The sequence below is a fragment of the Sarcophilus harrisii genome, chromosome 2, assembly GCF_902635505.1.
Source record: "Sarcophilus harrisii chromosome 2, mSarHar1.11, whole genome shotgun sequence".
NCBI lineage: Eukaryota > Metazoa > Chordata > Mammalia > Dasyuromorphia > Dasyuridae > Sarcophilus > Sarcophilus harrisii.
Window position 1 is genome coordinate 19,592,482 of NC_045427.1, and position 13,882 is coordinate 19,606,363.

The 13,882-nt window shown below is 46.7% G+C and overlaps 1 protein-coding gene across 1 annotated transcript in view; it reads right to left on the reverse strand.

Moving 5' to 3' along the window:
- Positions 1-423: 423 nt before the first annotated feature.
- The window catches only part of EMX1 (empty spiracles homeobox 1), a 38,100-nt gene continuing 24,641 nt past the window's right edge, over positions 424-13,882 (reverse strand). The window contains exon 3 of the mRNA XM_031949714.1: positions 424-1,174. Within this exon, the coding sequence (XP_031805574.1) occupies positions 1,007-1,174 (168 nt within the window). The 3' untranslated portion in view covers positions 424-1,006. The remainder of the gene's footprint in view (positions 1,175-13,882) is intronic.

Here is a 13,882-nt window from a genome sequence, read left to right on the forward strand (position 1 = left end):
GTGTCTTAGATTTATGAGGGAAGGGTCCTATCAGTATTTTCTATTAAATGCCTTTGTTTCAAACTAATCTTATCTTCTGACTGATAATTAAAGGTAGACACCTTGGTGGGAACCCATGGGCTATTGCTATTATGGATATAGATCCATAGTAGATCCATAGAGTACCTTGAACCTGGGGTGGCTTTCTCTAGGGGATTCTCCCTGTGAGTTGAGGCTGTCCCCAGGGGCTCCCAGACCATTTCTACTGCCAGTGATGGCCCTAGCTGAGTTGGTAAGAGAAAGGAACCTTTTCCTACCCCCCTCCTCCACACTTATGAGCACCCCAACGCACTCTCCGAGACAGCTTATCCTTAGCATCTCTTAGCACAGTCCCCGCTATTGTGGATTGGAGCCAAGTTTCAGGGTCACTCAGACAAAGGCAGCTTTTTTGTTTTTTGTTTTATTATCCACAGGGAAGGGAGACACAGGAGGATGTCACTAAGGCCTATAGCTGGGGTCATGGTAGAGAAGTGGGGATCGGGGATCAGAGGGGCCTTTGGACAAGAAATAAATTAAAATAAAAACTCGTTCAAAGGAAGGAGGGAAGAACAGAAAAGGCAAAGGGAACAGAGAAGGCTTGGGTAGGAGATCGGGGTTGGGAGTCCCAGGGCGAGGCTGACAGGCTCACTGAGCCAGAGTTGATGCTGCAGGTCCCTGACCCCGTCCAGCCCGAGGAGTTTGGAAGAGACAGAACCCGGAGGAAGGCATTCCTTGCTGCGCCTTCCCCCTGCGGTCGGCTGGCCCGAGTCTCTGAGTGCCTTGGAAGTCCCCAGCAGGAGCCGTCCACTTGCTGCTGCCCAGCCCGGCAGGGACGGAGGGAGGCGGAGGCCTGGGCCTGGGCGCACGGGGGAGCTCAGGAGGTTCGGCGGTTGTTTCCACTGGGTCTCCCCGGAGTCCAGTCCGATGTCCCTTTGCCCCTGGCTCCCTTCATTGGTTTCTCAGCTGCCCCCCCTCCCCAGGCCCCCTCTTAGTCATTGGAGGTGACGTCGATGTCCTCGCCGTTGGCCTGCTTGGTGGCGATGCGCCACCGGTTGATGTGGTGGGAGCCCTTCTTTTTCTGGTCCGACTCGGGGCCCTCTTCCTCCAGCTTCTGACGCTTGTACTTTGTCCGCCGGTTCTGAAACCAAACCTTCACCTGGGGGGAGAGGGAGGCACAGGTCAGGCGGGCTGGAGCCCTTCATCCCTCCATGCACTGACTCAACAAACAGGCCCAGGCACTTACTGGCCGCTGCTCAGAAAGGATTGCGGCTTCACAGCCCCACGGGGAGAACGCCCCTTACTATTGCCATCAGATGGCAGAGCCCGAGGGCGTTGGAACAGAAAAAGGAGGGAGGGCGGGGCCTTAGCATGGAAAACAATAGTGGGCGGGGCCTTAGCATGGAAAACAATAGTGGGCGGGGCCTCAGGATGGAAAATAGGAGAGGGGCGGGGCCTTAGCATGGAAAACAAGAGTGGGCGGGGCCTTGGCATGGAAAATAGGAGAGGGGCGGGGCCTTAGCATGGAAAATAGGAGAGTGAGGAGGGGCCTTAGGATGGAAAATAGGAGAGTGAGGAGGGGCCTTAGGATGGAAAATAGGAGAGGGGCGGGGCCTTAGCATGGAAAACAAGAGTGGGCGGGGCCTTGGCATGGAAAATAGGAGGGGGGCGGGGCCTTAGCATGGAAAATAGGAGAGTGAGGAGGGGCCTTAGGATGGAAAATAGAGTGGGACAGGGCCTTAGAACAGAAAATAGGAGAGTGGAAGGGCCTTAGAACAGAAAATAGGAGAGTGGAAGGGCCTTAGAACAGAAAATAGGAGAGTGGAAGGGCCTTAGAACAGAAAATAGGAGAGTGGAAGGGCCTTAGAATAGGGAGTGTCAGAGCTGGGAGAGACCCTAGAATTTGCACTGTCAAGAGCCGGTATCCTGGAAGTCACCACTCTGGGCTAGAGAAGGAATCGGTAACTGGACAGCCAGGTGGATGTGGTCCCACTTACACTTCTGCAGTGTAGTCTCCAACCTCAATATGAGCCGGAAATATACATAGCAGCAAATTGGGCTAAAGAAATCTTCATAAAAACATGCTCTTTAGAACAAGGGGCGTGTGTGTGTGTGTGTGTGTGTGTGTGGGTGTGGGTGGGTGAGGACGGACCCTTCTTGCTGTCCTCTGCCATAGTCAGACCACACTGAGCAGACTAAGCTCAGTTCTAGGGTCCATATCATAAGGAGATGGTAGAGCAGCCTCCGGGTTAATTTGTGAAGTATTCTTCACTTCCTCCAGGAAGTTTTCCCCCAATCTCTCCCGAGCTCCCTTCTACTTGCTCTCTGGACAGCTCCATTGGCTGCAGAAAGGCATCTCAAATGGCTGAACTAGAATCTGGATCTGGTTGCTCCTCCAGACTTCCCTATTTCTAGCCTTCTGGTCAGCCAGACTCCCATCATTCTTTGCCCTCGTCTCCTTGCTCAGCTGTCACGGGCCCCATCCAATCAAGAGTCACATTCCGCTCTTCCTAATGCGTCTCCTGTCTATCCCCTTCCAGTCAGTCAGCACCCCGGATCTGTCCCCACCAGGGCAACTGAAACAGCCTCCAGCTGGACTCCTGTTTCCGCAATCTTTCCGCTCCAAACCATCCTCCACCCCGCTGCCAGGACTCACCATGCTGCTCCCCCCCCCCCCAATAATTTGCAATGGCCCCTGGGATAAATAAAAATTCCACACTTGAGTACTTGTGGCCCTACACAGTTGGGTTCTGCTGCTCAATCCAGACTTCTCTCCCTTTAGTTCATATTTCTAGTCTTCACCCTCCCCTGCAGACAAACTGATCTGTGCTGTTCCCTGGCCTTTACAGCCATCCCATCTCCAGAGTCCTTGCCTTTGCTGATCTCCACGCCCAGAGCACACGCCAAGGTAACTTCCTCCTCTCATCCTTTGCATCCTCAGCTAAGGCTCCATGGCTTTCGTTGCTACTGGGAGCCTTTCTTGATTTCCTTACTTCATTTTCCCTCTTTTCCCCTCAAATAATCTCCCTAGAATGTAAGCTCCCTGAAGGCAGGCTGTTTGCATTTTATCTTTGTATCCCCAGGGCACAGTAGGCACTTAATAAATGTGTGTTGAATCTACATCCCCCCCAGGCCAAGAACAAAAGTTTAGAGAGAGTTTGTATCAGACTGTCAAGATGGCCTGAAGCCTGCATTTTAATCCTGGCCCTTCTTGGGTACTTGAATACTAGTAATCAGAAACAAATCACTTCCCTTTCTTGCATCTCACTTTCTGCGTCTCTAAAAGAAGTGGACACAATGTGACACAGCACGTGGATGAGAAGTGCCTCAGGTACTTCCTGTGGTTGTCTCTCTGAGTCTCAGTTTCCTCTTCTGCAAAATGGACTCCTTGGCCTCTACAGTACTATCTGGATCTAAACCTATGATCCAATGACTTGTTGACCTGAAAGACTTCTTCTTGCTCTGCTGTTTGATGATTCTGTCCCTCAGCAGCTGGGGGAGGCATCTGGGGTATCTTGGGGGAGGCAGAGCGCTTTGGAAGAATATCTGAACTAACTCCCCACTTGGAAGCCACTTTAGCACTTCCAAGTAGGGGAGCCTCCAGGCCCCTGCCATCCCCATCCCAGAAGTGAGCACATCCAGAAAGTAAAAATAAAACCACAACCTGGGGGAGGACTCGGTGTGAGTTAGCAGGTTACACCATAGTGTGAAATGCTGCCATATCACCCCAGGCCAGCCAGGGAACCCCAGAGGGGAAGCGGAGAATAAAAAGAAGATATCACCCTGACTGAGGAAAAGAGCTCTATGATCCTGCCTCAGGCCCTGACACTCAAAACCTTAATCTAATGGTCTGATCCTCCGGACACTGTCTGACCTCCTTGACCGTGACCCACTGAACCAACCCCCCAGATTCTCAGTCCAGTGTCCTCATCCTGGACCTGGAACTTCACATGACAGTATAATGGCTTGTAATTGCCCGGGAGTCCTGCCTGGCTTTGAATTTAGTGCCATTATCACTCTCAGTAGACCTTCCAAACGTCAACATAATCTCCCTAAAGCACAAGCCCAGCCTTGGTGTTTCTCTACTCAACAATGAACAATGGCTCCCTATTGCCTCCAGGACCAATTTGATTTCTATAAGAACCATGGCAGGTGAGCTCTGGGCTCAGATAAGGAAATGGGCGGGCCTTCAAGCAGAGTTCAGCAGAAAGAGCACCGATCTGGGTCCAAGTCCAGACTGTCTGTGTGACTGTGACCAATTCAATTGCCTTCCTTGGGAGTACGTCTCTCTAGCTGTAAAACTGAGGCTCTTTCTGGACTTTTAAAAGCCTTCCAGATCTGGGATCCTTGTTGGACGCCTATGATTTGGGTTCTAACCTCAGCTCTGCTGCGAACCTCTCCAGCTCTGCTTCTTTATGTGCAAAATGGGAACAATAATTCCTAACTTGTCTTTTTTTCATGGAGACTCCAGAAAGGAACATTATTCTAAACCCTAAGAGAGTTAAATTCTGGTCTTGGATTTGTCCCAAAAAAACCCCACTGTATAAAACATTTATTTTGTGTGCATATTCTATTTACTCGTTTGATACTGGATTTGGAGTCAGAAAGAGGCTGGGTTCCAAATCTGCTTCAGACGTTTGTCAGCTGTGTGTCCCTAAGCCAGTCACTTTACTGTTGCTGCCTGCCTCAGTTTCCTCATTTACAAAATGGTAATAATAATCACAACCTCCCTCCCCCCGAATTGGAAATCGAAGGGAAGCCCATCAATTGGGGAATGGCTAAACAAGCTGTGGTATAGAATTGTAAAAGGAATACTTCTGTTCTATAAGAAATGACAAGCAGGATGACCTCAGAAATACCCGAAAAGACTTAACATGAACTGATGCAGAAGGAAGTGAACAGAACCAGGCGAACAGCAATACTGTCAGATAAAGAACTGGGGATGACGTAACTACTCTCAGCCATTCAGTGATCCAAGACCATCCCAAGGGACTGATGATGCTGCACGCTCTTCACCCTCAGAGAAAGAAGTGATATTCACTGAATACAGACTGTAGGATGCTATTTTTTTTTTTTACTTTTTCTTTCTTTTTTTTCTTTTGAGTCTTCTTGAACAAAATGACTAATATGGAAATGTTTTTACATAATTGTACATGTATAACCTATATCTGATTGCTTTCAGGGAGGGAGAGAGGGAGAGAATTTGCAACCCAAAACTTTTAAAAATGTTTAAAAATTAAAAAAAAATAATTACAGCTCCAACTTTACAGGGTTGTTGCAGGGATTGTGGGAATAGATGTCAAGTGCTCCAAAGACCTTAAATCTCTATTTTTATTCACCAGTATTTCAGATAAGGAGAATGTAAGTCTTGGAGGGCCTGGTACAAATTGTAGCTATGCCATGTTTTCCAGGGAGATAATGGTAATACCAAGAGACAATGACAGGGCTAAGAGATGGTGAACCTCCCTCCTACCTTATAGAATAGAGCTGAATCAATAAGCTGGAAAAGACCTGAGGGATTACTTTATATCCTATTTTTCAAAAGAGGAAACTGAGGCACAAGAGATGTGACTTCTCCAAGATCATACAGGCAGTAAGGGGCAGGGCAAGAATTAAAATCAAGGTCCTCTAATTCTCAATTTTGAACTCATCTTCCCCCTACTCGGTGCCTCAGTGTCTTCCTGAGGTGTAGTCCTAGGTAGCCTTGGGGGTTCTGCCCTGGCCCTTGGCTCCTGCCCAGGTCCGGTGCTGGATCTGGTTGTGACGGCACAGTGGGCGGATGATCTCACCCTTCCCGGCGGGCACTGAGGTGGGTGAGTCAGGGCTCTGTGACTGCAGAATTGGGGGCGGGGTGGGAGAGAGGAGGTGCCAGTTCCTGGGAGCTGCTGCCATCCATTGCAGCCGCCCAGGGAGGGCCATGTGGCACAGAGGAAGCTGCTGGTTCCCAGGCGCTGGCAGCCCCTGCAGGGGGGAGGTAGATCAGCAGGATCACAGTTGGGGGAGAGGGCACCCCGGAAAGAAAGCCTTTCTGTCAAGGAAAAAGATGCCTGAGAACCTCCCTCACTCCTGAGGAGGAGGGAACCTTGGTGTGAATCATAACATAAAGGCCATGGGGTTCCCCTCTCCCCATTTTACAGAGTTGGAAACTGAGGTCTTGGAAGGCTGACTGATTTTCCCCAGGCTACCTTCCCTCCTTTGAATTTCTCTGTAAAGTGAGGCAGTGGGACCTGACAAATTGCTTAAAATGCTTGTCTACTGATATTTCCAAAGCTACTTGGTGCACTGGACAACTCTCCTGATGCTCAGGATCTGGGGGAACACAGCTGCTCCTCCCCCCAGTGAGGGGGCAGTCCCCAATGCTGACCAAACCAGAGGGAAGTCAGACCACACCCCAAAATCTGACCCCACGAGAGGCCACAGCAACGAGTCTTAACTTCAGCAGGGTCGAGAAAGGTGGCTCAGTGGATAGGTCTATGAGCCCAGAATCAGAAAGTCCAGAGTTCAAATTCAGCCTTGGACACTTACTAGCTGGATGATCGTGGGCAAGTCATTTAACTTCTCTTTGCCTCAGCTTCCTCATCTGTAAAATGGAGATAATAATCACACCTACTTCTCAGGGTTGTTGTGAGGATTAAATAATATTTGTAAAGCTCTCTGCAAACCTTATAGTGATCCCTGAATGCTGGCAAACTATTATTATTATTAGCTTCAAAGGAAAGTCCTAGGACAGTCTCCCTTCTCACTATCTCATTCATCCAAGTATCTCATGTTGGATGATGAAAAGATTGAGCCAAAACTGAGGACTTTTTTCTGGTTTTCATATTCATAGGACTTAGGCTCAGTGCTTGGCACATGATAAGCCTTTAATAAAAGCTTCATCTATCTACCATCCAAGAGTTTATCTATCTATCATCTATCATTAGATGATATCATTATATCATGATATCTATCATTATCTATCATCTATTATCTATTCATCTATCCCTCTATCCATTTATCTATTTATCCATCCATATATTATCCGTCATCTAGTTATTTATTCCTCTATCTAGCCATCATCTATCTGCCTACCTATTTGCCATCTATCTATTTACCCACCATCTATCTACTATCTATCTATCCTATCTATCTACCATTTACTATCTATCCATCCTATCTATCTGCTGTCTACTATCTATCTATCCATCTATCCATCCATCTATCCATCTATCTCTCTATCTACTATCCATCCTATCTGCTATCTACCATCTATCTATCCATTCATCCATCTATCCATCTCTCTCTCTCTCTCTCTCTCTCTCTCTCTCTCTCTCTCCTTAACTATGTCTTTAAGTAACTCAAATTATCTCCCTGGGTCTCAGTTTCCTCATTTTGTAGAATTACCACCTATCACCTAGAGGTCTTTATCACAGGAACAGGTAGATATAAAACTGAAAAAGTCCACAGAGGTCATTGGTCTTACCCTCTCATTTTTACAGAGAAGGAAACTGAGGCTGAAGGAGCTTGAGTTACTTACCCAGGGTCACACAGACAGTAAGCAGCAGATGGCATTGTGAGGATCAACTGAGTATCTAGATGTGAAATAGCCTTGAGAACATCGAAGTGCTTCACTCATGGGAGGCAGCCTTGTTTATACAGACACATAAAGTGCAAAGAGCACGTGAAGAGCAAGATAAATGAATACATGCCCACGTAGCCTCAGCATATCCAAGTATTAGAGAGGAGAAGAGAAATGGATTTGGGGATTATCTGTTATTTCCTATTATGCAGTGCCTCCTTTCTCTTCCTTCGGGCTCTTGTTTCAATCACCTTTCAAATACTTAGATTCTTTATGTATATTTGTGAGCCAGCTCTACCATATATTAATATATAATACACATAGATGTATGTATATGAGCTTTAATCTATGTTTGTGACGGGTCATTGAATATTTCTTTCTCTCTCATCAGTATACGAGCTGCTTAAGGGCAGAGACTTTCTATGTAGCCTTACAATTTAGCATAATGCTTGGTGTGGAATAAAAGCTTAATAAATGTTCGTTGACTGACTGAATGAATCCAGTCCCCTGCCCTTAGGTCTAAACCTTCCAGATTGGAAGGTCAGTCCTTCTGTTCTTTGCATATCTCCCAGGATGGAGAACCCTGGTTTGGGGACGGAGAACCCTGGTTTGGGGACGGAGAACCCTGGTTTGGGGACAGAGAACCCTGGTTTGGGGACGGAGAACCCTGGTTTGGGGACAGAGAACCCTGGTTTGGGGACGGAGAACCCAACCAGGGTTTGGCCTGGATTTGAACCCAAACTATCCTAACATCCAAGGTTTTCCTTTTGTCCAACTGCAATCACTCCTGCTTTAATTTAAACTTGTTTCCTTCTGTTTGGAAAATAATCATTCAGTGCCTCCATTGTCAAAAACTTTTCTTGCTTTACCTTCGTGGCACTTAGCACAGTGCGATGGTACTAGGTACATGGTAAGCCTTTAATAAATATTTCATCTCTCTCTTCTTCTTCAGTGTCTCCTCTCAAGTAGTTCCCTATTCATTGGTTGGGTGACCCAGGGTAATTCTCTTCAATTGGAGCCTTATTTCCCATCCGCAATTCTACCTTCACTCTGTCTATTCCCATTCTTAACTTTATTCTCCATCCCAACCCGGAGCCCATCTAGCTCTGTTTCCAGTTCCAACCCCACTGCTCTTGACCCCCACACTCCCAGTTGCTGACTAGTGAACCTCCTTCCCCTTATTTTGCCCAGACTCAGACCTCCCTCCCAAACTACTTTCCAGTCACCTCAATGCTTAAATATCAGACCTTTCCCCTGCCTCCCCTCTTCCAGTTCTGGGCTTGGAGAAAAGTAATCAACTCAACACTTTCCATTATTGGAAAGGCCATGTAGATCCATTGTCTTGTGACTCTGATCCCCTTTTTGAAGCTCCATTTTTAAATATATTTTATCTACCTGAAAATAAACTCCCTGATGGTAGGCTTTCTTAATCGAATACATCAAAAGTATCTTTAATGTTTAAAAGCACAGTGTCTGGCACAAGTAAGTGCTCAATAAATGCTTTTTCTTTCCTTCATTCATCTCCATCTCTAAACTACATTCTTTATCCCAGAAACTCTGCTCTTAATCTCAGCCCCATCTTTAATACTGCTCAAAGTCAGTCCCACCTCTAAACCATCCCCTCCCTATGTTTTCCCCTTTCCAAATATGATCTCTTGCTTTACCCCCTCCCCCGCTGATCCCACTTGCTAACCTCATCCTGATGTGCTAACTCCGGCTTTTCAAAGGCTTATTAGTGGGCCCAAGTTCAGGGAGAGCTCCCCAGCTAGAAAGGTGTCATGTACGGGCCTGCCCACAGCCCAGATGTCACTGGACATCTTGGAGATTCTCAGGCTACCTCACTCCCTGTTTTTCAAATGGGAAGATTAAGAAGCAGTCTTGGGATCACCCAGTTGGGCAGAGCACAAGCTAGAACCCACATCTCCAAGCTCTTTTAATTAATTTAGGCATTGACAGGGCATCCCCTCCTTTCATTTCTGCCTTTCTTGTGTCTACTTCTACCCTCATCTCACCAAATCCCCTGAGATGGTTCTTCTCCCTCCCCATATCCACCCCCACCTTGGCTCCATCTCCCTTTTCATCTTCCTCCCTCTCTCCCTCCTGCCCTTCCTTTCCACCTCCCACTCCCGTCCCTGGGCTTGCTCCCACGCTGCCCTGATAAAAGCCGGAACTACCTCCCTCAACCATCTGAAGAGCCATTCCTCCCCAGTCCTGCCCCTACCCCCAGCGATACCTACACAGTCCCACCACCCCACCTCTCCCGTCCCAACCCTGAGCCCCTCAGAAAAGCGCCTTGGCCTTTACAAAAAATACTCTCATCTCCCTTAAGGATGTAGCAGAAAAGGAAGCTAGATTTGGATGCAGAAAACACGAGTTCAAATTGTAGCCCCTGTTAGGGCCTGGATGATTTGGGGGCAAGTCATTGAAGCCACTGGGTCTGAGTTTCCTCCTGTATAGAATGAGGAGATTAGACCAGACCGTGTCCAAGTCCCTTCCAGTTCTAACCCTATAAGACAGAGGACAGAGACCGGCCTCGGGATTTCACTAGGTGAAGGGAATTCCCAAGTGAGGGATTTCCACCAATTCTCTCTAGCACATTCTCCGCTACTTCCCTGCCCACGTGACACAGTCAAGATCCATCAAAATGGAACCTGAATCTGGCTTCAAGACTGTTTCTCTACCTACTAAGCACCAAAGTTCACTTGGTCAGCCTCATTCTGGCCTGTTATTCTGAGCACTGATTGATAATGGAATAGACCCTCACCTAATCACAGAAAGGTTCCCTAATTCTGAACATGGAGTGCTCCCCAATGGTGCTCCCCATCTCACAAATAAGTCCTGGGACACAAGGCAGAAGGCAAGACTGAAGGGAGGGTTAGGGGGCTGGGGACCTGGAAGATAAAGTAGAGCTACCTCAGCCCAGCCCATCTCCTCTAGGAAGGAGATAGCTCAGAGCCCCCATCCCAGAGCATCATTTTCTTATGCTTAGGGTGGCGAAGACATGGGAAGTTGGGGATTTGGAAGACAATGTGAAGGGGGCTGGCGCCCTACAGGGGACTGTGAGCTATTAGGCTAACATTGCAGTTCTGTCACTGCCCAGCCTTTAGGTTCTGCTCCTTGGACCAGTGGGAAAGAGCACTTGATAATTCAGTCAAAAGACCAGGTACACATGTTAGTTTGGACCCTGTCTGGGTGGCCTTATGCAAGCCACTGGACCTCAGTTTTCTCATTTATAAAATGAAGGGGTTGGATAAATCACAACATCGTAGATTTCAAAATGGACAGGACTGAGAGGATGGCAAATCCAACTTCCCTCCCATTTTTTGCCAAAGAGGAAAAATGAGGTCCAGGAGAGGCTAAGGAACTTATCCAGAGTTCACCGAGCTTATGAATGTCTTAGTCAAGATTGAACCCTCTGGGAGGTCCTGGATTCAAGTCGTGCTTTTTACACACACCAACTGTGACACCCTGAGCCAACATTTAACCCCTCTGCTGGAGGCAGAGAAGATGCTGGCCTGCATAGGGAGAGGGGGCTTCCTTCCTCCCTGGAGCACTGAAACCACAGCTCCAGTCCCTATGCCAGTCTTTCCCAAAACCGAGTTCCACGCTCTGCCCTCTTAGACCCAACTTTAAAGCAACAATCCTATACCCATGCTAGGGTCTCTTAATTATATGCTGAGCTATCTCTCAGTTGTCTCAGCTTTTGGAGGGGAAAGGCAGAAAATAATGTTTTTTATTGAAAGCCATTACTGAGTAATTAATAGCTTTATCCAAGATTGCATTGCCAGGTAACTTTCTATTAAAGTAATATATGATACACCCGTCAGAATGGCCAGAATGATAGGGAAAGATAATGCAGAATGTTGGAGGGGATGTGGGAAAACAGGGACACTGATACATTGTTGGTGGAATTGTGAATACATCCAGCCATTCTGGAGAGTAGTTTGGAACTATGCCCAAAAAGTTATCAAACTCTGCATACCCTTTGATCCAGCCGTGTCTCTACCCCAAAGAGATACTAAAAAAGGGAAAGGAACCTGTATGTGCCAAAATGTTTGTGGCAGCCCTGTTTGTTGTGGCCAGAAGCTGGAAAATGAATGGATGCCCATCAATTGGAGAATGGTTGAGTAAATTGTGGTATATGAATGTTATGGAATATTATTGCTCTGTAAGAAATGACCAGCAGGACGAATACAGAGAGGATTGGCGAGACTTACATGAACTGATGCTGAGCAAAATGAGCCGAACCAGGAAATCATTATATACGTCAACAACGATACTGTATGAGGATGTATCTGATGGAAGTGGATTTCTTCAACAAAGACAAGATCTAACTTAGTTTCAATTGATCAAGGATGGACAGAAGCAGCTACACCCAAAGAAAGAACACTAGGAAATGAATGTAAACTGCTTGCATTTTTGTTCTTCTTCCCAGGTTATTTTTACCTTCTGAATCCAATTCTCCCTGAGCAACAAGAAAACTGTTCGGTTCTGCACACATAGATTGTATCCAAGATCTACTGTAATCTATTTAACATGTATAGGACTGCTTGCCATCTGGGGGAGAGGGTGGAGGGAGGGAGGGGAAAAATCGGAACAGAAGTGAGTGCAAGGGATAATGTTGTAAAAAATTACCCTGGCATGGGTTCTGGCAATAAAAAGTTATTTAATAAAAAAAATAATAAAAAAAAGAAAGAAAAAAATAAAGTAATATATGAAAGCCTACACCATAATAATTTTATTGACTATATTCTATTTTCCACATGCTATCATATCCCATGTATCCCTGCTACTCCCTCCCTCTTCGAGAGCCTCCCTATATGACAAATGGCATTTTTTGAGAAAGATAAAGAGGGAGACGTCGGCCCCAAATTCTGTGTGTCCTAAAACATGGATGACAAGATTTCTGTTGCATTTGAAATGAAACCAGTGAATGTTTGGATTTCTTTTTCCTTTTCAGAGGTTAATTACCTTCCTCATCCTGAGAGATACTTAGAGTTTGAAAACCCACACTGAAATCCCCATCAAAGGAGATGTGGGTAAAGGGTTTTGAAAACCTCAAAGTGTTAAAGAAACATGGGGTTTTATGGCTTATTCTGACCATCGCTCTATGTCTGAACTCCCTGAGATCACACTTCTTAAAGTTCCCAGGGAGGGGAGGTTCCAAGAAGCATTGCAGGATGGGAGCAGGAACGTAACAGGGAGCCAGTCCGAGACCAGTCACAAAAAAGACAATCAGAGCATCATAGAGTTAGAACTGGAAGAGACCTTAGGGGCCCTCTAGGAACAGCTCCGCATTTTACAGATGGGGAAAACTGAGGCCCACTGAGGTAAATGAAGTGCCTAAGCTCACACAGAACATTGATGGAGGCCAGGTGAGAGTGGAGGCCCTCCTGTTAGAGGCCTGGGACACAAGGCAGAAGTGGAGATTAAAGGGATGCATTTTTCTTCATGTATCTGCCCATAGAAAAAGGAGACCCATTCACTCTTCAATTAGTCTATAGAAATAAGAATGATGTCCTTATGGCAGTGATTATTTCAGAGCAGAGTGACCATCAAATTCAAAGACTGCCTGGACTCAGTGACCTTAGGAATGATTCTAAGTCACATTTGTGGACTCAGTCAACCAGCATTTATTAATCTCCTACTATGTGCCAGCCACTGTGCTAGGGATACAAAGGAAAAATGAAACAATCCCCGCCCTAAGGGATGTCCAGCCAACTGCGTGTCCATACTCTATTTCCTAGACTTCAGGTGGAATTTATTGAACCTTTGGGAATATAGCAGCAGAACAGAACAGAGGATCAGAATTCTAGAATGGAAGGGGCCTTGGAGATAATCTGTTCCAACCTCTTCATTTCACAGATAAAAAAAATTAAGGCAAGGGCAGCGGGGTAGCACAGTGGTTAGAGCACTGGCCCTGGAGGCAGGAAAACCTAAGTTTAAATACAGCCTTAGATATGCTTACTATGTGACCCTGGGTAAGTCACTTAATCCCAATTGCCAAGAAGGGAGGAAGGGTGAGAGGGAGGAAGGAAGAAAGGAAGGAAGGAAGGAAGGAGGGAGAGAAGAAGGAAAGGAGGGAGGGAGAAAAGGAAGGAGGGAGGGAGGGAGAAAAGGAAAGAGGGAGGGAGGGAGAAAAGGAAAGAGGGAGGGAGGGAGGAAAGGAGGGAGAGAGGGAAGGAAGAAAGGAAGGAAGGGAGGAAGGGAGGAAAGAAGGAAGGAAGGGAGGGAAGAAGGAAGGGAGGGAGGGAGGGAGGAAGGAAGGACTAAAAGATTAAGAGACTTGTTGAAAGTCACTCAAATGTT